Raw genomic sequence first — 24944 nt, 5'->3', positions numbered from 1 at the left:
ATTACAAGACCATTTGAATGGAAAGGGGACAATTTGGGCCTCTGGTCTGCTGTGTGCCCAAGCATAACTATCATTCTTATTTTGACTGTGGATGGAATATTTAATCCATTCCAGCCAGGTATTTGCATCCTGAGACCCTGTTTCAATGGCTAGAGTTTGCCTCAGGTCTTTTACTTGTACTATTGTTACTTTGGTTTTGTCACTGGGTATAGGTGGGGTGATGGTTTGAGGAAGATGTGGTAGAGAGGTGGAAGGGGCAATAAAGCAGATTTCAAAAATTCCCCTAGGTTCCTTTCCTGTGATGTTGGCCCATATTCCATAAATATGACTTAATGAATGGGAAGAGTTTTGGGATGTTGCAATAGTAATAGTAAGCTGAATAGGATTACATTGGTTATATGGACAATGAGAAGAGGCATTCCCTTTTGTAAAATGGATATATGGCTTTAAGGACTGGCAGACTGGTGGGAGCAGTCCAGCCTGGAGGTTTGGTGTTCCACAGGACATCAGATCAATTATAGCATAGGGACTCTGTTTTAAGGGGACAAGAGTCCCATTCCCACCAATTAATACAACTACTATTTTTGGGATTATCATGATCTTTACAAGAATTTACTATATCTTTCCAATCTGAGGAAGTCCAAGAGGGACAAAGATACTTATCTGAGGCAGTAAGCTGTCTTTGGTCCTGCAAATTTCCACAAGACATGACTAGACAAGCATCAAAGGTAATAATTTTGGGCAAACTTGATCTAGTTACATTAATGATGAGATTGGGGTAGTTAAGGGAAAGAAAAGAAAAAGAGACATAGATTATGTTTTTCTTTTTATCGTTACTCTGGTGGGAGTCGACGGAATAACAGTCCATGTATCCGGAGAAGGTGACGCCTTCTTGACTGGAGTATAATGGGTCCACCCTTTCTCAGTGGTCTGAACTGCTGTTTCAGTTGTTGAGAGCACCAGACAGGATCCTTCCCAGGTATGCTCAAGCTTTCCCTCTTTTCAGCCTTTGATAAGGACATGATCTCTTGGTTGATGCTCATGAGCCAGGAATTCAAGGGGTGGAGTCTGTGCTAGGAGACCTTGAGTCCTGAGGGAAGAAAGAGTGGAAGACAGACCAAATACATAATTTCTAAGGAACTGATCTTTTGTTTTGTTCGTAGGAAGGTCAGTAGTAATGTTTAGATAAGGTAACCCATAAAGCATTTCATAAGGAGACAGGCCAAGATCCCTCTGAGGGGCAGTTTGGATTCTTAGTAAAGCAATGGGATGACATTTTATCCATGGTAACCGAGTTTCTAAAATTAATTTGGTTAGATGATTTTTAAAGTTTGATTGATTCTTTCTACTCTCCCTGATGAAGGCAGAGGCCAGGAAGTATGATATTCCCACTTTATCCCTAATACTTGGATTAGTCCTTTACTAATGTGTGCGGTAAAGTGGGTCCCATTATCTGAATCAATATTCTCTATTATTCCAAACCCGGGTATGCTATGTTCTAACAGGGCTTTGACCACATTACTGGCTGTTGCACTTGGAAAAGGGATGGCTTCTATCCAGTGGGTGGATAGATGGGTGGGTAAGATCATCTACTATTACCAGTAAATACTTAAGGTGGCCTATTGGGGGCATTTCAGTATAGTCGACTTGGACACTTTGAAATGGCCTTAACCCAGGATTTCTCCCTCTGGGAAGTTGTCTTTTTAGGGTCTGCTTATGAGATTTTCTGCACACTATACAACTTCCCACTATTTGCTTGGTGAGGGTGTATATTCCTATGCACCCATAAACCCTAAGGACTACATCACACATCGTTTGAGGACCCCAGTGAGATCCTCGATGAAGCTGTGACAATATTTTCCTCATAAGAGGTTTGGATAACATTTCCCTTCCATCTGGTAATAACCACTTTCCTTTTGAGTTTCCTCAGCTCCTAATTTTTTAAAGTTTTTTTCTGATCTACTTGAGAGAAGATAGGGAGTGCAGCTGGAGATGGAAGACAAGGGATTAGTCGAAAAATGGGTTCTGCTGGAGAAGAGGCAGCTTACTTAGCTATTTGGTCAGTGAGATTATTTCCCTGGCCTTCAAATGGAGGATTCCTTTGATGTCCTGGGACATGTACAACAGCTATTGCTTTTGGCAATTGTAAATTTTCCGGTACTTCTATTATTAGGTCCCTCTGGAGTAAATTTTGACCTTTGCTGTTAATGAGGTCCCGCTCAGTCCAAATTTTTCCAAAAGTATGGACTACTCCAAAGGCATAGTTGGAGTCTGTATAGATTGTTCCTTCTTGATTTACAGAAATTTTAAGGCCTGATTTGTTTTTTTGTTTTTTGTTTTTGTTTTTTTATTGAGATGGAGTTTCGCTCTGTTATTCAGGCTGGAGTGCAGTGGCATTATCTCGGCTCCACGGAAAGCTCCACCTCCCAGGTTCACGCCATTCTCCTGCCTCAGCCTCCGGAGTAGCTGGGACTACAGGCGCCCGACACCACGCCCGGGTAATTTTTTTGTGTATTTTTAGGAGAGACAGGGTTTCGCCGTGTTAGCCAGGATGCTCTTGATCTCCTGATCTCGTGATCTGCCCACCTCGGCCTCCCAAAGTGCTGGGATAACAGGCGTGAGCCACCGTGACTGACCTAAGGCCTGATTTAATGTGAACAACTCACATGTTTGTGCAGACCGGTCATTTGGTAACCTTTCAGACTCTTTCTGTGAGGATATCTCCATCTATCATTGAATACTTGTTATGCCTTTTTCCTTTGATTACATGGGAGAAACCATCTACAAACACGTGTTTCCCAGTCTGAAAGGGCGTTTCATTTAGATCAGGTCTAACTTTTGTTTGATAACTAATTAAATCTAAACATCTGTGTTCTGGGCAAAGCTCAGGGGTCTGTGGGTTGGGGTTTCGTGTTAAGAAAGCAGCTGGATTAATTGAGTCATCAGTGGTTAAGGTTAGATCATCTCTTTCTAACAAGGTGGCTTCATACTTAAAAATTCTTGAATCAGTAAGCCACCTTCCCGCCTTCTGATTGGGAATTGTTCTCACTTGGTGAGGAGAACTAATGATAAGTTTCCCCAAAGGTTAATTTTCTGCTCTCCTCTGTGACCAAGGCTGTTGCTGCCACTGATTGGACACACTCGGGCCATCCATGGGCTACTGGGTCAAGAATTTTTGACAAGAAGGCTATGGGTTGTCAATGGCCTCCATGTGTTTGAGTAAGTACCCCTAAGGCTACTTTATTACCTACATTAGCAAAAAGATGAAAGGGTAATTCTAAAGAGGGTAAGGCTAGAATATGGGCTGTCACTAGTAACTCTTTTAATTTTTTTGTCTGCTGCTTTTCTGGTCCGATTCATCCTGTATAAGTTCTTTTATATAGAGATTTGGTTACTAAAGCATGAGTCTATCCATAAGTGACAATACCCTACTAACCCTAAAAACTTTCTAAGTTCCTTCTTTGTCTCAGGCAGAGGTAAGAATATGATGCCTTCAACCCATTCAAATCCAATTCTCCGTTTCCCCTTACTGATTAAGTGCCCTAAATACTTGACTTCAGGTTCTACAAACCAAAGTTTGTTTTGACACTCGTAATCCCTCCAGTTGTAAATTATTTTAAAAACCTATTGAAAATCCTTCTACTTTTTGTCTATCCTCCCTTGAAATAAGGATATTATCCATGTATTGGAGCAGGCATATATATGGCAGTCTGTAAACTTTTCTATGATCCGTTGTAGTATTTGACCAAACAAATTTGGAGATTCTGTAAATCCCTGGGGGAAAACTGTCAATCATACTGTTATTTTCTACTGGAGTGAGGGTCCTCTCATTCAAAGGCAAACAGGTCTCGGTTATCTTCTGCTAGTGGGCAAGCCCAGAAGGCATCCTTTAGATCTATTACTGTGAACCACTCATGGTTGTATGGAATTTTACTAACAGTAGTGTAAGGATTAGGAACAACAGGGTGAGTTGTTTGAACTATTTGGTTAACAGCTCGAAGATCCTGCACTAGCAGATATGACCCATCTGGCTTTTTCACAGGCAGTATCGGAGTATTATAAGGAGACATACAGGGTTCAATGAGTCTCTCACGGAGGCTTTCTATTATGAACTTTAAATTGATCTTAGCTTCTAAGGGAATCGAATATTGTTTTCTTTTTACCTCTTCCCCCGGGTTTTTCAATTTAACTTGGATTGGGGAAATTCGTAATTTTCTTCGGTTTCCTTCCTTTGACCATACATCTGGATGGATGTGTCATCCCTCATTTAGAGTAGCAAGCAAATTTAAGGAGGGGAGGAGTTTTCCTTGATTAACATAAAGGCCGAGGTTTAATTTTAGCATTAAATCTCTTCCTAGTAGGTTTGTTCCTGCCTCTTGGATTAACAGAAGTTTAATATTTACTGAGTGGTTCTGATATTTAATTTTTGTTTCTTCTAAGACTTTTGCTTTAAACCCCTCCCCTTTTGCTCCCAAAATAAAAAGTTCTTCTTGTGACCAAGTTATACCAGGGGGAAGATAACAAACTGAGGAATGAGCACCTCCTGAGTCAATTAAAAAGGTGATATTCTCAGGTTTGGGTCCCACCTCTAAATTTATCAGGGCCTCTTGGTGGGACTTGAGGTAAAAAGAGTAGAGCCCCTGGCCCCCCATTCCTCCTCAAAGTTCGTAAATGGGGTGATTTCTTTTTCTTTTTTCCATTCAGGACATTCTCTTATAAAGTGACCTTCCCACACTTGAAGCATTTATTTTGCCCTATTCCTCTTTTTATTCCCTTGTTCCCTGATTTGGTTCCTTTACCTCTGTTGTAGGGTCTGGCAGTCGAGTACCTAAAAGATTTACCAGCGACATTTCTTTGAACTGCCTGTTGGGGAGTTCCCTGCTGTAAGGACAGCAGAATCTTTGCTTTGTGCTTTTGGTTTTCTTCATCCCTTCGTACATACACCATTTGGGCCTCCCTTAAGAGTTCCCCTATGGGATGGTCCTTCCAATTTTCTATCTTTTGTAATTTCTTGGTAATGTCTGGCCAGCTATTTGTGACAAAGTGAAGCTTTAACATTCCTTGTCCAAGTGGGTCTCCTCCACCCAAACCAGCATATTTCCTCATGTGTTCCTTAAGCCTATTAAAACATTACATAGGCCCCTCATCCTTTTCTTGCAGTATATTAAAAGCTTTGGTCATATTCTGGGTGCGGGGTACTTATTCTCTAATTCCTTTTGTTATAATTTCTTGCAGGTCTCTCATATTCCTCCTATGAGCTATGTTGTTATTATCCCACTGGGGATCCTGAGCAGGAAATTTCTGTTTGGCTGCAGGGACGTTTTGACCGGGAGGATGCTCATGCTCCCAAATGGTCATAGCGGCCCTATGCATCGTGCTTCCTTCTTCCCCTGAAAAAAGGATGCCCATGATGGACATTAACTCAGCCCCAGTATACAACTGGGGTCCTAAAAATTGATCAATTTGATCTGCTACTCCATAGGGATAATCTAAGAGTGACTCGAGTTCCCTCTTCAAGCTCTGGACTTCTGAACTGGTCAGGGGAGCATTTACAATACAATGCCCCCTCCTCCTAGAGGCATTTCCCTCAGTGGGAAGAAGTTTGTAGCCAAACCCCTAGAGGAAGGGGGAAAAGGGAAGTTTTGGATATCCTTTTTACATTGTTCTAACTCACGTTGAAGTCTTTCTGAGGGAGGGCATTCAAACTGGGGATGACCCCAAGAATCAAGTGTTATAAGGAGGGAAAAAAATCTGAGCAGGGGAAAGGTCTGGGACTGTTACATCTACTGGAGGGAGAGGTGGGGGATGTTGGTCTACTGGGAGGGGAGAAGAAGGTTTGGTGGCGAAAGATGGTCTAATGGGTCCCACGTGTTGGTGTGGTTCTTGCAGTAAGGAGTATTAATTTAATGAGAAGTAGTTTCTGGCTTGTCTCCTTTAGTTTTCGGCTGACAAAGGAGGATTGGCCCTTGCCGCCAACACAGAACATAATGTATTTCCTCCTGGGAAACAGGACTCTTATCATTTACATATTCTGTTAAAAGCTGGCAAGTCCAATCCTCATTTCACCTGAATTTTGGCCAGAAAACTGAAGGCTTTAGAATAGGTTTCTTGGTCCAAATGAAACAATAATACTTTATCATCTGGTGCTTTTTCCTTCTATCTTACTCAGGGTATTTCCTATGTTGAATACTGGTTAGGCTCAGTCCCTTGAACTAGAGATTTCTCACCTATCCTTCCCTGGAGGTTTAATCCCTACCCTGGAGCTTCCTTGCACTCTTCTCCTTTTGCTTCATCCACTCGGGCTGCTTTCCCAGAGGAAATTAGGCTCCCCTTAGCATCAGTGGGACTGCATAAACCCCAACGTCAGTATCCCTACAAGAAGGCCTCCATAAGCCGTACGAGATGACCACGGAACCGCAGATTGGACTCACTCACTCTGCACAGCAGTAGCGCTTGTTACCTTTCACACCCTTTAACCTCCAGAATATCCCCAACACCAAGGAAATACTGTTGTCCTTGCGACTTTTTTACCTTGGTCTCTTCACAGAGTTACCTGGTCATTGCGGTACTTGCAGGCCTTCTCCTTCTACAATGCTGAGAGCCTGGATTTATTTGTCACGATAGGTAGTCTCAATCTCCCATCCCTGGGGCCACCGCTGTGGGGCAGTGAGGTGTGCCTCCCCTAGATGAGGTGACCAAAGACCCCTTCCCAGAGGAGAATGGGAATCCTGGATGAGCCCCCAGAAAATTGTTAAAAATAAAGCTTGGAGTCACAAAGAAAACGAACACTTGAACAAAGGATTTCTCAGCAAGGCAATTTTTACTTCTGCAGAAAGGTGCTACCCATAAGCCTGATTGCCAGGAGATCACCCAGAACAAAGGTAAGGAGGGTTTTTATTCCTAACACAACTTGTTTCTCCTATTGTGCCCTGTCTCCATTGGCTGGAACTGGACCACACAATATAAACTGATCCCAATTGGCTAAAAACTTAAACTTTCCCAAATAAGGTAAAGGTGCAATGGGGAACGAAGAGAAGAAGGGGGTCGCTTATGGGAAACCAGGAAGACAATAATATTTCCAAATAAGGAAAGAGCATAGACTTCAAGCTGGAACATGTCTGGGCATGTCTAGGCAGATCCAGACAGACTAGAGAACAAAGGAGTTCAACCTTGGTTCAAGTACAAGAACATAAAATGTGTTTATTTCCTTATTGTATGTAACAACTACTTGAGGGCACAGTAAGGAGTTATTGGTAAAATAGAAGATTTGTTAGTCTGAAGAGCAAGGGAAAGTTAAAGGAATCTTTTAAGAGGAACTATCTTCTTAACACTTATCATTCTAAACCAAAAAGGAAAACTTTGTAGAGGAACTTTTATTCTTAACAAATTTTCTCTCTGTTTTTCTAGGTTTGTTTAGCTAGTGGTTTTTCAATTTTGTTTATGTTTTTGAAGAACAAACTTTTCACTTTGTTGATCATTTACATGGTTTTTAAAAGTTTTTATTTAGTTCTACTATGATCTTATTATTTCTTTTCTGCTAATTTTGGATGAGTTTTTTTCTTGCTTTTCTAGTTCCTTGAGGTTCATTATTATATTGTTAATTTGTAACGTTTCTACTTTTTTTAGGTAGATATTTATTGCTATAAACCTCCCTTTTAGCCCTGTCTAACTGTATCCCACAGGTTTTGGTATGTTGTATTTCCATTTTCATTTGTTTCAAGAAACTTTTTGATTTACATCTTAATATCTCTGTTTACTCAATGGTAATTCAGGAGCATGTTGTTTAATTTCCATGTATCGATCTAGTTGCCAACATTTCTCATGGTGTATAAATTCTAGTTTTATTCCATTGTGGCCGGAGAAGATACTTAATATGATATCAATTTTTGAAAATGTGTTGAGACTTGTTTTGTGACTTAACATAGGCTCTCTCCCCGAAAATGATCCATGTGTTCCTGAAAAGAGTGTATATTCTGTAGTGTTAGACAGAATGCTGTGTAAATATCTGTTAGCTTTATTTGGTGTAAAATTCAGTTTAAATCCACTATTTCTTTCTTGATTTTCTATGTAGATGATCTGTCTCATGCTGAGGTTGGGATGTTGAAACTCCCCTCTCTTATTGTATTGGAGTCTATGTCTCTTGTTAGATGTAGTAATATTTGTTTTATTAATCTAGATGCTCCAGTATTTAGTGCATATATATTTAGAATTGTTCTATTCTCTTCTTGGATGGATCTCTTTATGATTATGTGATGGCCTTCCTTATCTTTTAAAAAAAGTGTTCTTGACTTACAGTTTATTTTATCTGCTATAAGTATAGCTACTCCTGCTCACTTTTGGTTTTCATTTCCATAAATAACCTCTTGCCGTTCTTTTACCTTCTGTCTCTATGGATTCTGGTGAGGTGGTGTTACTGGTGAGTTTTTTTGTAAGCAGAATATAGTTAGATCATGTTTTCTACCCATTCAGTCATTCTAAATCTTATAAGTGGAGAATTTAATCTGTTTACATTCCAGATTTTTATTAATATGTGAGGCTTTCTGCCGAGACCAGCTCAGTCGGGGAGACCCTAACCCAGTGGCGCTAGAGGAATTAAAGACACACACACAGAAATATAGAGGTGTGAAGTGGGAAATCAGGAGTCTCACAGCCTTCAGAGCAGACAGCCTCAAACAGAGATTTACCCACATATTTATTAACTCAAGCCAGTGATAAGCATTGTTTCCATAGATTATAGATTAACTAAAAGTATTCTGATTTGATTCTGGGTGCAGTACATAGTAGAGTGCTATGGTCTCTGTGTAATTTCTTTGGCTGTAGACAGTGTTAATGGTATCTGTGATTTCTTCTGTGCATTAGGGTGTGGTTATTAGTGAGGCTGTGGTGAAGATGTGCTGGGGACTGGGATGCCACATGAGACAGTCTTCAGGCTCCAGTGGTGGCAGTGGTGTGCTGAATGTTCCTATCTTTGTGCCCCAAGGTGGTGTATACTGGCATTTGTGTTGGTGGTTACTGGTGGGCTGATTCCTGGGCCTCCAGGTGGCTTGCTTGGATGCCAGTAGTGGCAGTGGTTGACTGGGTGGGTGGGTGGGTGGGGTCTTTGACTCCTGGGCAGCTAGCTTGGCAGTGGTGATGATGGGCTGATTCTCTGGGTCCCAAGCAGTGTGCGTTGTTAGCAGCAGCTGTGATAGGCTGGGTGGGATGCCCATAGGTGGTGTTTGTAGGTGGTGACAGCTAAGGTGATTGCACCCAACCTCAGGTACCCAGGAGGAGTGCGCAGGTGCCCAAGGTAGTGGATTGGGTTAAGGAATTCCCAGGCCCTGGGACTGCGTTCTCTGTCTCAGTGAGAGGGGTCAATGAAGCTGTCTCTTCGTCATTAAATGCTGTGCCAACTAGTCCCTTAATTTTGTTTTTGCCTAGAGGACTGAAACATTTATTATAGTTTAGGTCTGCTGGTTATTTTTTCACTCCCTATATGTCTAAAATCCCTTCATTTGTTTGTTTGTTTGTTTTATTTTGAGACAGAGTCTCACTCTGTTGCCCAGGCTGGAGTGCAATGGTGTGATCTTGGCTTTCTGCAACCTCTACCTCCCGTGTTCAAGTGATTCTCCTGCCTCAGCCTCCTGAGTAGCTGGGATTACAGGTGCGTGCCACCATGCCTAGCTAATTTTTGTATTTTTAGTAGAAACGAGGTTTCACCATGTTGAACAGGCTGGTCTTGAACTCCTGACTTCGTGATCTGCCCACCTCGGCCTCCCAAAGTGTTGGGATGACAGGCCTGAGCCACAGTGCCTGGCCTAAAATCTCTTTATTTTTTGATGGCTATATTGAAGGTATGTTAGCTTAATTTAATAATTACAAATGGTATACATGTATCAATACATCAAGCAATATCTCCCGGATGTATTATAATTTGTCAATTGAAATTATACATATCTATTAGAAAAAGGTATTGTTTTCTGGGAATAGAATCTCATTTCATAGCATTTTCCTTTTAGGACCTTAAGATGTTGCTCATCTGTCTCCTCATTTGCATTGTTTCCAATGAAATACCTGCTGTCATCTTTATTATTATTATTATTATTATTATTTTCACTACAGAATGGGATAAAATTTTTACAATCTACTCATCTGACAAAGGACTAATATCCAGAATCTACAAATAAACAAATTTACAAGAAAAAATCAAACAAAAAGTGAGCAAAGGATATGAACAGACACTTCTCAAAAGAAAACATTTATGTAGCAAACAGACACATGAAAAAATGCTCATCATCACTGGCCATCAGAGAAATGCAAATCAAAACCACAATGAGATACCATCTCACACCAGTTAGAATGGCGATCGTTAAAAAGTCAGGAAGCAACAGGTGCTGAAGAGGATGTGGAGAAATAGGAACACTTTTACACTGTTGGTGGGACTGTAAACTGGTTCAACCATTGTGGAAGACAGTGTGGCGATTCCTCAAGGATCTAGAACTAGAAATACCATTTGGCCCAGCCATCCTATTACTGGGGATATACCCAAAGGATTATAAATCATGCTGCTATAAAGACACATGCACATGTATGTTTATTGTGGCAGTATTCACAATAGCAATGACTTGGAAGCAACCCAAATTTCCTTTGTAGGGACATGGATGAAGCTGGAAACCATCATTCTGAGCAAACTATCACAAAGACAGAAAACCAGACACTGCATGTTCTCACTCATAGGTGGGAATTGAATAGTGAGAGCTTCCTTACACTGCTTCCTTACACAGCTGGGGGGAGTAGAGAGGAATGTTCAGGCCTGGTCTGCGGGCTTGACTCTCTCCAGCTCCTCAGGAAGAAATTTAGAACAAAGAACGGTGGTCAGAGTTCAGTCCTCAGTTTCCCCTTTATAAGGTCTCCCTGTCAGTGGATCTATTAGGTGGGAATCTATGTTTCTGAAAAACAACTCAGGGACATATGTTAAGGTGTTATTTTTAGTTTCTGTAGAGAATCAAAGATGTTGTGACTCTAACTTCCTTGGCTATTGTTTTAAGCTATCATTACCTTCTTGTTTATAAGGTCACTCACTTGCTTTTTAGGGCTGGCTAGGTGCCTGGAATTTCTCTTGAAGGAACTGAAGGCTTTTCTTTATTTCCAGGTTGGGAGGCGCTGGCAGTCTTCTAAGAGAGGTCCCTGCTTTGTCTCAGATACAAATGCTCGGAGTGCTACAAGGAACTTGAATGGGAGGTACTGCAACCATGTGGATCACTGAGTCACATTTCTTTACACCGGAAAATGCAACTGCTCAAAATGTCCAACAATGGTCAGAGAGACATCCTCCTCAAAGGAAGAGTTCCACAGAGAATTACAATAGCCAATTGAAACATTGGGTATATAAAGCAAGAGTGGGGAAACAAGCATGAAGGGTGGGCTTATACACCTTCATGTGGGTGCTCACACTTGACATGAGAGTATCCTCTCTTTTCCTGGTGGATCAGGGGAAGGTGCTGGTGTGATCTACATATATTCCTTCCCGTGGTGGGAGGACACTGGAATAATGACTGTAATTCACCTCAACTTGCTTTTCTCATACCTGATGCAGTGGTCCCAGGACTAAGGATGCCAATAGAGTCCAGAAACAGGAATTATTCCTAAGCAAAGAACAGCAAAAATATTTTATGTCCTTTATATAATAATTCCTAGGGGCCTGTAGAAGAAGGTTGTGCCTTCACTGCATCTGGCAAAGTCGGGGCTAACACTGAATGCAGCTGTATTGCCTGGGATCAGATAGCCACCCAGTTCTCTACCTGCATAACCCTCCCCTCTATGAACTGGAATGGATGACGGGAGACACTTGCTAGAACAGTATTGGTCCCTGCAGTTTAAGCCAGCACAGTAGCAGAACCTAGTGTTCCTTCCAAAATTATAAATGAAGAGAAGGAGAAATAGTAGCTGAGGGTAAATGAATGAACACCTGGGTTATGTAGTGAGGAAAATCCAATGTTACATGAACTACTCGAAAGAGGTGTGAGCAAGAGATGATATTGTCTTTTAGATCGATTTCACCAGATTCCTGAAAGGGTGCAGCCATATGTTGCTGAGACTATTCCAATTTTTGGACTGTACTAGGATAATTGTTAATGTCCCAAGATGATCCTGGTAATGTGCCAGGATCTTTTCAATGTTATGATTCTTCTAGTATAGGAGATCTGTGATTGGCCAGGCACAGTGGCTCACGCTTGTAATTCCATCAGTTTGGGAGGCAATGGTAGGAACATTGTTTAAGGCCAAGAGTTTGAGACCAGCCTGAGCAAAATAGTGAGACCCATTCCTACAAAATATATAAAAATTAGTTGGGCATGGTGGTGTGCACCTGTAATGCTATCTACTTAGGAGGCCAGGGCAGAAGGATCACTTGAGTCCAGGGATTTGAGGTTACAGTGAGTTATGATTGTGCCACTGCATTTTACCCTGGGCAACAGAGCAAGAGATTATCTCTAAAATAAAATAATAAATATTATAAAAAGAGATAATGTGGTCAAAACCAGGGTGTGATCTGTGGTCCAATAAAAATATTTGGTCTTTGTCCCTGTTTCCTAACAACCATGTTCTAAAACATTTGCAATCTCCTCAGTGATAAACATGACTTCAATATGGCAATGAGATGACTGTGGGGTGAGGGGCTCCTAGATAGCTTCAGAATGGGGGCTGGTTGCCAGAAACACGAAGCTGTGATTAGAGGATTGGAACTTTTAGCACCATCCCTAAAGTCTGAGAAGGAAAGAGTGGCTTGAGGTTGAGTTCAGTCACACAATGACCGGTGATTTAATTAATCTTGCCTACACAATGAAATTTACATAGAAACCTCTAGAGATTGGGTTTCAGAGAGCTTCCCAATTGGTGAGCACATCCGTGTGTCCACGTGCTGGGAGGGTGGTGAACTCCATCTCCATGGGGACAGAGGATCCTGTGCTCAGAGCCCTTCCAGACCTTACCCTGTGCACCTCTTCATCTGGCTGCTCATTTGTATCCTTTATAACTGCTATGGTTTGAAAGTTTCCCCAAATAAGCATCTGTTGGATATTTCATCCCGAATGCAACATTTTTAAGAAATGGGACCTTTGAGAGGTGATTGGACCATCAGAGCTCTGCCTTCATTAATGGATTAAGGCTTATCATAAAAAGACCTTAGGCTGTGAGTTTGACCTCCTTTTCCCCCTACCTCTCACCCTCTCTTGCCCTTTTGTTTCTACCAGATACAGTCTCTTGATCTGGGAATTCCCATCCTCCACACTATGAATGAAACAAATTTCTGTTTGTTATAAGTGATCCAGTCTCAGGTGTTCTGCTATAGTGGCATAATTTAAACCAGGGGTCCCTAACCCCCGGGCTGGGGACTGGTACAAGTTTCTGGCCTGGTAGGAACCAGACCACACAGCAGGAGGTGATCGGTGGGCGAGAGAGCATGAGCATGACCACCGGAGTTCTGCCTCCTGTCAGATCAGTGGCGGAATTAGATTCTCATAGAAGCACAAACCCTATTGTGAGCTCTGCAAGTGAGAGATCTAGGTTGCACGCTCCTTATGAAAGACTAATGCCTGATCATCTGAGTTGCAACAGTTTCATCCAAAACCATTTCCCTCTGCCTTCTGCCACCTCCACTGGTCCATGGAAAAACTGTCTTCCATGAAACCGGTCCCGGGTGCCAAAAAAGTGGGGATTTAAGCTATAACAATAAAAAAAACTGCAATACTGAGTGTGAAAGGAAAATAAAATTTCAGGACTCCAAATTCACTATACCAAAGGGAAAAGTTAAGTTTGGAGACTGAGTGATGGAAAAACTGCCTTTCTTTTGTTCCTAAACAAATAACTGCAAAGACAGAAGACCACCTATCTCCCCAGGTGGCCTCCCTCACAAACTGCTCACAAGATAATTCCTTGTGGGCCCCAACATCTTTACTCTAAAATGGAGTTTTGTTGAATTTCCCCCAACAATGTAAATTAACAGCTTATCTTCACAGGTACAGGACAAAGACAAGATTCGACATCATCCCTTCACCACCCGGTGACTTTTCTACCCGATATTTACTTTACCTTATGTAAAATGCAGATTTACTGAGCACCAGATGAATGCATAGTTGACTGTTTTTTTCCTCTTCTCGCTGCTCTTTCCCCTATAAATATCGAAGTCCTCAAAACCCTGTTAGGAAAAAGCACGGGGCACAGATGCTACAATGATTTGTGTCTCTGTTTCCAAGGTGCATCTTCAGCTCAGCAAAATAAACTTCTAAACTGACTGAGACCTGTCTCAGACGCTTTTTGGCTGTGTGGTTTTTTTTTTTTTTTTTTTTTTTTTTTTTTTTTTTTTTTTTAGCTTTACATGGCTAAAGCAACTTCCTGAGTCCTTTGAGTTAGTTTAAGAATTATCAGTCCTTGGGAGGTGAGAGACCCCTGACTTTACAGCCGTGATAGACAGAAGTGCAGGTGACCTGGTACCCGATACTTGTGACTTGCATCTGAACTGAGGACAGTCTTGTGGGACTGAGCCCTTAAACCTGTGGAGCCTGAGGTGAACTCCAGGTAGTTAGTGTCAGAATGGAGTCGAATTGTAGGACTCCCAGCTGCTGTTAGAGAATCAGAAAGTTATTTGGTTGGAGAAAAACCTCATCACCATCCCACAGAGAGAAACTTACAGTAAGAGTAAGCAAGTACACCTCTATCTTTTTGGTCCCAGAGGAAAAGATAAACAAAATGTAAGCATTTATTTCATGTCCCTAATCTACTAAACACAGGTTACTACAAGCTGTTCATTGTCCAGACGTGGAGTGGCCCTACCTCTAACCTAGAAGTTAGGATTTCTTAGGCCTTTGAGGGTGTCACATAAAAAACAATAAATGTTAGAAATTCTCTCCCCAGAAATATTTCCACACACAAGAAAATATAGATATTAATATAAAACACTGGTGTGGACCCAGATCCTCGGAGATCTTACAAACCTGGGTGTTTTACTCCTAATAAGAGACAAAGTCAAGGGAAGCTGTTTGAATCATCATTTCACTATCACAGAATGCCACTCCAATAATCTAGAGTATGAACTGGGATAGATCAAAACTTCATATAATAACCTATCCTCAAGGGAATGGGTAGAACTATGTTATTTATTAGTCACTGGTTCATTCAGACACTCTGCATGCCTGCCAGGTACCAGATAAGGTTCTCGTCCTGGATCACTGCTCCAAGAATTAAAATGTGTCACTTTTCCCCACCCCTCACACTCCAGCACTTGAACCCTCTTACTACACCAGAATTCCACACTGTAGGTGAAAAGAGTCAAACTCGGTAACATATTTGAAGAGATTTATTCTGAGCCAAAAATAAGTGACCACAGCCCATGACACAGTCCTCAGGAGACCCTGAGAACATGTGCTCAAGGTGGTTGTGGCACAGGTTGGTTTTATACATTTTAGGAACATATGTGACATCAATCAAATACATTTAAGCTATACATTGGTTCGGTCCAAAACATTGGAACAATTTGAAGCAAGCAAGGGTTGCGGGGTAGTGCTTCTGGGTTATAAGTAGATTTTTAATTTTTCTGATTGGAATTGGTTGTGTTATCAATAGAAAGGAATGTCTGGGTTATGATAAGAGGTGGTGGAGTCCAAAATTTTCTCATGCAGATCAAGCCTCCAGGTGCCAGGCTTCAGAGAGAATAGATTGTAAATGTTTCTGATCAGACTTAAGGTCTCTGTTGATGGTAAATCCTGATCAGCTTTTCCTGAATTCCAAAAGGGAAGAGAGCATAATGAGGCATGTTCAACACTTGCTTTCCATGATGGCTTAAGCCAGTCTTTCAGGTTAACTTTTGAGCACACTGGCTGAGGGTGTCCTTTAAAATGATTGGGAGGGAGTGGTTTTGATTTTTATTTTTGGTTTACAACATGTAAAATATTGAGAGGAGACAGACACCACCATCGTCCCTGGATGAGGAGAGCATTCCAGTCACCCCTGCAGTTGATCATGGACATGAGTCTTAAGCTTCACCAGTCTGATGACCACCTGCTGAAGAGGTGTCATTATCTCAGGTAAATACTAAGGATTTGTCATCTCAAGCCAAGAAGATTAAGGACACTGACACACGAGAAGTGAGTTTAGGAGCAAAGAGTTCAATAGGCAAAAGAAAGACAAAGGGGAACAACTCTCTTCTTATGAGAGAGAGGGGCACCCAAAAGGGAATTCTGGCCTGGAGTGGGAATGCATCGGATTTTACAGGCAGGCTTGAGGAGATGGTGTCTGATTTATGTAGGGTCCACAGGTTGGTTGGACCAGGTGTGATATTTACATAGTGCAAGTGGAAGGCTGTTCACCCCGCCCTCATCCTATTATGCAAATGGCCTTTCCACTTGGCCAGGGACATGTTGTCTGCTCCTTACTGTAACGAAGGAGCCTGGCAAAGAGAAGGGAAGATGGAGTTGCCATTGTGAATATGCCCAGTCCCAGGTGTCCTGTTCCTATTGGCACAGCTGCCAGCATTCACCCGTGCAAGCTTCCAGCTTACTTGTCTGTGTCTGAAGCTTGATATTACAGGCTACACCTTGTTAGAAAAGAAAATAATTTGGAGCCTGCTTTTCATTAAAAGCCTTCCGTACCCTCACTACCTGTCTAAATAATTTCTTCTTATCTCCTATATCACTACCAGACTCTGGCCAGAATGAGGTGACAGAGAGGCTGGGACTGTTCAGAACACATTTTAGTAAAGATGGCTGAGTGACAGTAGTGATGTCCAGTTTCCAGGTGCAGCAGTGACGTCTCCCCTGGCCTCAGGGCCCAGTGTCCAGCACCAGGTGTCAGAGGTGTGAGCAGTGGCGTCTGTGCTCAGCAGCAGGGGCAGTTGTTCCTAGGAGGGACCTGATCCAGGGTGGGCTGTGGATTCTGTTCCTGGATGTGTAGGTTCCAGCCTGCTTCTGTGGCCTTCCCCACAATAAAACTAGCCCCCAATACCAGATATACGACTTTATGTGTACATTACAGAAATCTGTTTTCCATAGTTTGCTCCAAGAAGTGAGTGGGAAATGAGTCTGTGGGCGAGTGTCAGAGAGCGGCATTCACAGGTGTTCATTGTGCAAGAGCCACATCCTGAATTCTCTACTGGCGTCCACCCCATGGTGGAGAGAACAACAGGGAATGTCACATCTCATAACTGATGATACACAGCCTCCCTTTTCTTTCTGTGAGAAAAATCCTCTTTTAAACAGGGTTTGAAAATCTACCCCATCCACCCACCCTGGACACTCTCTGATCTCTGATCTCAGTGGTTCCCAATCTGGCTGAGCAACATGATTGCTGGTGGGGGCTTAGAAAATACTCAGGCCACTCCCCAGAACCCCTGTCTCAGAGTTTTATGCACAAGACCAAGGAATCGTTTATATAGCAAGCCCTAGAGGTGAGGCTGATGCTCAGACACGTGGGATCCTGGTGTTCTTGATACTCCAAGTGTAATCTGGAGAACAGCAACATGAACTCCAGCCTTGTCATAAATACAGAATCTGTAGCTCCACTCCAGACTTCCTGGATCTCAGCACCACGTCCGGGTGATCCCTGTACACACAGAAGTTCCTTGTCTAAGTGTCCTCTAGACTTGGGGTCAGAACTGTGCACTCTGCTCTGGATGTTGTCTGATCACATCCCTTACAACTGGAGGTCCAGGGTTCAGTCCTTGCCCTCATTCTTTTCCACAGTCAATCACTCCCTTGGTGCCCTCATCCATGCTTGAGGTTTTAAGTATCGTTTATATGGTGTGACCTCCTAAATCTATTTCTCCTGCCCAGTCTATTTCTCCTTTCCTCTAAACTCTGGAATTGTCTGTCCAAATTCCACCCCAGCTCCCCCACCTGCATTCCTAGTAGACATCTCCTCCACTGAGTGCCTGTGATGCCCCCTCCTCAGTATGCTCCTGCCGGAGTCTCCCCATCTCCACTGACAGCAGCTCCACCCTTCCTTCTACTCACTCATTTTACAACGACGGGTGTCCTTCATTCGTCTTTCTCACACCACAGATACAATCCACTGGCAAATGCTGTGAGTTCATCTTCAAATGCATCCAGAATCCCCTCACATCCCACTCCTTCCCCTTCTCACTTCCCAGTCAAGGTCACCGACATCTCCAGCCTGGAATACTGCACTCGCTTTCTACTGTTTTCCTTCTGCCTCCCTCGTCCCTCACCTCTCAATTCTGTTCTCAGCACAGCAGTCAGAGGTCATTTTAAAAGAGAAGTTATATCATGGCCCTCTTCTGCTCAAAACTGTCCTCTGACTCTTCATCCCGCTCAGAGCAAAGGTCAGATCCAACCCCATTCCCCTCAAGCCCACCTGCTCTGGCCGCACCTCTGACCTCACCTCAGTTTCTCTCTGTCCAGCCCTCCTGGCCTCCTTGTTCTTCTGGGAACACAGACACCTTCCGGCTATAGTGCATTTGGACTGGAAGTTCTTCTGCCTGGAAAGAACTTCCCCAGACATCCTCATGTCCCTCCAATCCTTCCTCAACTCACCTTTGCAACAAGGCACACACTGGCTACCCAGCACAACAGCCACCTTCCCTGTCCCCACTGCCCACATCCTGGATCACCTGCCTCACAGCACTTACCACCTTCTAGCACTTTCCTTCCTTACTCTGGTTATAGTGTATCTATCATCTGCCTCTTTCCACTGGAACATGTGCTACAAAAGGCCAGAGATTTTTCTGATTTTACTTCAATGGTGTTCCCCAGATCAGAACCATTCTGTCCTATGTCTGGCCAATGACAAAGGTCAGTTGAATGAATGATCACTGTAGAGCACCTCCCTATTCTAAAGGCAATATCTTTATTAACATAGCCTCAGGCCAAGTGCTGTTTTGTGGCAGCTTCAGCACAAGGTCCCCTCACACTGAGATAGAGGCCGCCTATGTTTTTCTCAGCAGTGCTGCTTGTGTGCCCTCCCTCCCCCATCTCTCTTTCTACAGCAACGCCCCCAGTGCCCCCACCCCAGCACACTGCAGCTCACAACCAGGTTCTCTCTTCAGGAAAGAACAGTCCTTGATGATGGGTCCAATTTCAGAGAAAAACATAAGTCTAAATTAGACTCTGCTTTATAGATTCATGATTTGGGATTGGATTCAGCAATAAGATCACTAGAACCAGGGCAAGGAGAGAGGGCAGGAGAGCAGAGCAGAACAGAAGCTCTAGAAGCAGGGCAGGAGGTGAATGGCTCTGAACATTTGTCTCAAAATGCACAGAGACCCCCACGTGCAGGGGCAGCCCTGGGCGATGTCTGAGCCTCTGTGGTCACAGCTCCCACTGGACAAGTTTCCACTGATGGGACAAGGACGACGGAGCAGTGAAGGTGACCCAGCTGAGGACTGACCACCTAAATCTCATGAAGAACTGAACAGCAACTAGGCACAGGCCCAGTCCACACTGGGCTCCTCACAGCCTTCTCCACCCCCACCTGCAACAGATGCAGCACAGCGAACATGTGGATTGTGGAGGTTCTCAGGTCTTTATTTGCTCTCTCCAATTCTAGGAATTGACTTATTTCATTAATCCATCAACCTCTCATAGCAAATATTAGAGAAAACAAATTTATATTCAGATTCTTATTTTCAGCAGGGAAGTAAGAAGTTGCAGCTCAGTGCACATAAAGTTGAGACTGAGATGGAGACATCCAGCCCCACCTCTCTGGAACAGGAAAGATGACTGGGGAGGAAACACAGGTCAGCGTGGGAACAGGGGTCACGGTGGACACGGGGGTGGGCTGTCTCTCCACCTCCTCACATTACGCTAACAGGGACACAGACACATTCAGATGCCTTTGCAGAAAGAGATGCCAGAGTCTCCTGAAGTCACAAAAGGAGAGGCGTGAAGAAATCCTGCATCTCAGCCCCACACAAGACACTTGTCTCAGGCTACAGAAAACAACAGTCATGAACAAATTCAAGTCAGTCATGGTAAGTGATGACACTCTGAACAGTCACCACACACCTGAAACATCCCAATCAAAGAATCTCTATTACGCAGACCTTTTCCCTCTGTCCCCCCGCCCCCCACTCTAGATCCGAAGAATCTCACCTTTTCAAGCTGTGAGAGACACATCAGAGCCCTGGGCACTGTTGCTGGCTGGAGTAGAACAAAAACAGGAGCTGGTCAGAGCCCGCAGGAGACGTGGGACAGGAGGAATTACAGGATGGGTGATCTCCTCCACACTCCCACCCCCACCACTTACACGCAGCCTGAGAGTAGCTCCCTCCTTTTCCACCTGTGGGAAGAAAATATTCTGTGAGGGGACTGGGAGGAAGCAGGGCCACAAGATCTTAGCGGAACCTCCTAGTCTTGGGCCCAAGAGAAATTTCCAGAACTATGACTGCAGACCCAGGGCAGGATCAGGAAACAGGAGGAAAGCAGCTATGTGTCTTGGGCAAACTGTCCTCCTAAGGTTTGTCCTTAGCAGGGACCTTACCCTGACTCATGAATGCTGGAATCAGGACCCCAATACCATAATCATCAAGGTGATACATCCGTCCTTCATTGTCACATGTGCTGCACAAAAGAGTAAGTGCTGGCACACAGGGTCCCAGGCTGGGTTAGCCCCTGTGTGGATGCTGCTTCCCAGGATTGAGGCAGTGAACATTTCTACCTTGGGCTTGAAACCCCCAGAGGACAAGAAAAGCAAAATCCCACTCCTCACCCCTTCCCTACCTGAGCTCTTCCTCCTCCACATCACAGCTGCGACCACAGCTCCGGTGACCACAACTGCTAGGACAGCCAGGCCAGCAACAATGCCCATGATGGGGATGGTGGACTGGGAAGATGGCTCTGGGAAAGGAGGGGAAGGTGAGGGGCCCTGACCCTGCTGAAGGGCTCCAGAAGGGCTCCTGTTTCCCCTGAGAAGAGACATGACCCCTCATCCCCCTCCTTACCCCATCTCAGGGTGAGGGGCTCCAGCAGCCCCTCATGCTGCACATGGCACGTGTATCTCTGCTCTTCTCCAGAAGGCACCACCACAGCTGCCCACTTCTGGAAGTTTCCATCTCCTCCTGGCCTGGTCTCCACAAGCTCGGTGTCCTGAGTTTGCTCCTCCCCATCCCGCTGCCAGGTCAGTGTGATCTCCGCAGGGTAGAAGCCCAGGGCCCAGCACCTCAGGGTGGCCTCATGGTCAGAGACGGGGTGGTGGGTCACGTGTGTCTTTGGGGGATCTGATGGGAAAAGTCAGAAAATTCAGACGCTTTGCATCTCTCATGGGACACTCCAGCAGCACGCATGTGACCACCCTGAGAATGGACAGGACACTTGGGGTGGGGAAGGGAGCACAGAAGCCAGACACCAGACTGGACACAGGCATCTGGGATAATCTCCTATTCCTTGGAGAGTTCTATTCTCTGAGGGAGGAACAGGGACTTCTGGTCCTGACCTGAGTGGAGGCCGAGGGACTCAGAAAAGCTGGAATCAGACCTTCAAACACATTGAGTGTGAGGCAGAGAACAAGGCCTGAGAGAAAAATTCACGGTGCCCAAGGCTGCTGCAGGAGTCAAAGGGGACCCCTGATCTGTATTCCAGGGACTGTCTTTCCCTCCATGTCCTCAGAGACGTCATCCCTTAATTGTCCTAGAGAGCAGAGGGGCCCTCAGAGGAAATCAGGAAAACTCATGCCATTCTCCATTCAAGGGAGGGCGACATTCTAGCGCTGATCCCATTTTCCTCCCCTCCTCATGGGAGGCCATCCAGGGAGATCTAGAGGTGATGGGGAAGGCTCCCCAGTGCCCCTGGTACCCGCGCGCTGCAGCGTCTCCTTCCCCTTCTCCAGGTATCTGTGGAGCCACTCCACGCACCGGCCCTCCAGGTAGGCTCTCCGCTGCTCTGCCTCACCGGCCGCCTCCCACTTGCGCTGGGTGTTCTGAGCCGCCTCACCCGCAGCGGTCCAGGAGCGCAGGTCCTCGTTCAGGGCGATGTAATCCCTGCCGTCGTAGGCGGACTGGTAATACCCGCGGAGGAGGCGCCCGTCCGGCCCCAGGTCGCAGCCACACATCTTCTGGAGGGTGTGAGACCCTGGCCCCGCCCCCGCGGTCAGCCCCGCCCACCGAGCCCCGCCCCGTCCCGACCACCCCGCGGGGACTTTGGCGGCAACTGAAAATGAAACCGGATAAAGGAGCCTGGGGCTCTCTCCGGTCGAGGGTCTGGGCGGTTCCCGCGGCCTCGGGGCGGATCTCGGACCCTGAGACTCGGGGAGACCCGGGCCGTCTGTCGGGGGTGGGGAGGGGTCGTGACCTGCGCCCCGGGCCGGGGTCACTCACCCCCCTCGCTCTGGTTGTAGTAGCGGAGCGCGGTCCGCAGGTTCCCTCGCTCAGTCTGTGCGCGGGCCTTGGCGATCCGTGTCTCCTCTTCCCAATACTCCGGCCCCTCCTGCTCCATCCACGGCGCCCGCGGCTCCATCCTCGGACTCTCGGCGTCGCTGTCGAACCGCACGAACTGCGTGTCGTCCACGTAGCCCACGGCGATGAAGCGGGGCTCCCCGCGGCCGGGCCGGGACACTGTGGTGCCGAAATACCTCAAGGAGTGCGAGCCTGGGGGCGAGGAGAGGCTGAGACCCGCCCGACCCTCCTCCCCGCGCGGCTCCCCGGGTCCTGCGCCCCCGCCTGCGGTCCCCTCGCCCCTCCCGCCGAGTCCTTTTCCCTCCCGGCCCAGCACTCACCGGCCCAGGTCTCGGTCAGGGCCAGGGCCCCCGAGAGCAGCAGGAGGAGGGTTCCGGGCGCCATAACCCGCATCTCGGCGTCTGAGGAGACTCTGAGTCCGGATGGGCGGGTGGGGACTTTAGAACTGAGACCGCGGCGACGCTGATTGGCTTCTCTAGACATCCGACACCCAGTGAGAGTGGGACCTGGGGACGCGTGACGAGTATCCTGGAAGAAGGACCCGACACTGTTGGGAGAAGAAGTGAAACTAGGGGAGTGGGAATCCCCAACTCTGCGCCTCCCCAGTGCAGATAAGGCCCGAGACCCTGAGAGCCCCAGAGGGATCAGGATTTCGTCCTGATCCCTCTCCGACACCAAGCCTCTTTGTCACACTGTCTGCCTGAGTCCTGGACAAGGATCTGTCTGTGGAAACCAGGGAGAGACCCCCAGGCTGCACGCAGCCCCTTCCCCTTCCCTACTCGTCCTGTAATCCCCGACTCTGAACTGGACTCCCTGCCTCCCACTCCTACCTCTCCCCTTGGACCTTTGTACAGGGAAACTCACCACGGGCAACTTGATGCCAGAGAGTGAGCTCACCCTGGGAATGGGGGTGTAGAAACAGGGGTTTTCTCTCTAAACCTGGTGAAGTTTTGTCTGAAGGCACCACGTAGAGATTCTCATAGAGACCAGTTTCCTTTTCGTTTATTAATACAGTAGGTAGCACGATGTTGGTAATCCCTGAATGATTAGAAATCCAATTTGTAACAGACCTGTGTCAAAACAGCATTACAAAGCTCCTAAGTTTTACTTTCCCAGACTATGGATCTGTGCCTCTGGGTTGTTGCCTTTAACATTACCTTCATTCCCTAGCCCGAGTTTCTCTGTGTGAGTCCAGAACATCTCCTGAACACATAGAAGCAGGGTTTGTTACTGTCTATTGCAACCGGGAGCCTATAGTCATCACCTCAAAGTTGGGAGTGCTCCATGCCTGTTTTCCTGAACTATGAGCATCTAAGCAGTGTGCATATTTTATCTGGACTCTCGATATTTTTGTAACTGTTTTTTAAAATCATAAGGAGCCAGTTAGCTTTTAGGAAGTCCAACAAAATGTATTGAATACCGAATGCAAAGAACTCCCTGCTAGGCTCTTCCACTGCTTTAGAATTCTTTCCTCTCTCCTTTTCCTCACCTGCTGCTTCTCCAGCCCTTCTCTCTGCCCCTCTCATCCTCACACCTCCCCCCACTTAGTCCCGGCCACCCTGTCACTCCTGAATGGTGGCACTAACACTGTCCCTCACCTCCTGCCCATGTCTGTTCTCCCCACAGTGCTCAGCAGTTCAGCTAATGTGAGCAAAGTCCTGTCATTTCTTTCCTTACTATGGCGGGATTTTGGTCTACAATTTGCTATTTGTTTTCAATTTGTCTTATATCTTTTTGTTTCTGTTCCTCCTTTGCTACTTTCTTATGTGTCAAATAAACAGTTTTTAGTTTATGGTTTTAATTCTCCTAGTGACTTTTAGCTATATTTCTTTACACTAGTTTTTTATTGTTGTAAGAATGGAAACCCGATTCCTTGACTTTTCACAGTGAAGTTCAGGTTCTATTAAACTACATCTGGCAAAATAAAGGATACTTGTAACAGTGTAGTTTCCTTTAACCTACCATTATGCTATTACAGTTTTATATATTATATCAATCTATATTATAAAGTCAATGGTACAGTGTAATAGTTTTTGTTTCACACAAGCAGCCATATGTCTTCAGGAAATTAAGAAAATGAGTGTGAATGTGACACGTGTGTGTGCATCATTTCTGTTGTTAATTATTCCTTTCTGTGTATCTGGGTCACCATCTAGTATCATTTCCCTTCACCCTGAAGAATTTTCTTTAAAATTAAATGTAGTATAGGAGCCCTGGGAAATGAATTTTATGGTTTTGATGATCTAAAAATGTCTTTATTTTTGCCTCCCCCGGCCTTTTTTTTTTTTTTTTTTTTTGCTTGTTAGGGCATTTACGTGTAATAAAATTCACCAGTTTTAGCTGCGCTTTTTGGTGAATATTGGTAATTATTTATAGTCGTGTAACTACCACACTGCCCAGTAGAGAAACACCGAATGCAGAGAACCCCCTGCTAGGCTCCTCCACTGCTTTGGAGTCCTTTCCCCTGCTCCTTGTCCTCACCTTCTGCTTCCCCAGCCCTTCCCTCTGCCCTCATCCCTCACACCCTCCTCTCCCCTTAGTTCCCACCACCCAGTTACTCCTGAACTGT

General features: G+C 45.2%; 2 protein-coding genes and 1 long non-coding RNA gene across 11 annotated transcripts in view; 1 reads left to right on the top strand and 2 right to left on the bottom strand.

The window, feature by feature from the left end:
• Window positions 1–24944, bottom strand: part of LOC106995452 (saoe class I histocompatibility antigen, A alpha chain-like) — a 145356-nt gene that overhangs the window by 47916 nt on the left and 72496 nt on the right. Inside the window, 1 exon segment of the mRNA NM_001318357.1 lies at window positions 20233–20265. Within this exon segment, the coding sequence (NP_001305286.1) occupies window positions 20233–20265 (33 nt within the window).
• The window catches only part of LOC144340497 (uncharacterized), a 79285-nt gene continuing 69654 nt past the window's right edge, over window positions 15314–24944 (top strand). Inside the window, exon 1 of the long non-coding RNA XR_013416680.1 lies at window positions 15314–16043. This is a non-coding gene — a long non-coding RNA (uncharacterized LOC144340497). The remainder of the gene's footprint in view (window positions 16044–24944) is intronic.
• The window catches only part of LOC100426197 (class I histocompatibility antigen, Gogo-B*0101 alpha chain), a 142356-nt gene continuing 132727 nt past the window's right edge, over window positions 15316–24944 (bottom strand). For 3 of the 9 annotated variants that reach the window (XM_078000511.1, XM_078000529.1, XM_078000523.1), the window contains one exon: window positions 19491–19915. The gene's annotated coding sequence lies outside the window, so the exon portion shown is untranslated. Of the gene's footprint in view, window positions 15752–16315; window positions 16421–19490; window positions 19916–20078; window positions 20150–20668; window positions 20823–20926; window positions 21203–21776; window positions 22053–22297; window positions 22568–22695; window positions 22790–24944 lie in introns of those variants that run through there. The other 6 variants (XR_013416646.1, XR_013416640.1, XR_013416641.1 and 3 more) reach the window with 6 other exon arrangements.

The sequence above is a fragment of the Macaca mulatta genome, chromosome 4, assembly GCF_049350105.2.
Source record: "Macaca mulatta isolate MMU2019108-1 chromosome 4, T2T-MMU8v2.0, whole genome shotgun sequence".
Classification (NCBI taxonomy): Eukaryota; Metazoa; Chordata; class Mammalia; order Primates; family Cercopithecidae; genus Macaca; species Macaca mulatta.
This window is presented reverse-complemented; position numbering and strand designations above follow the sequence as displayed.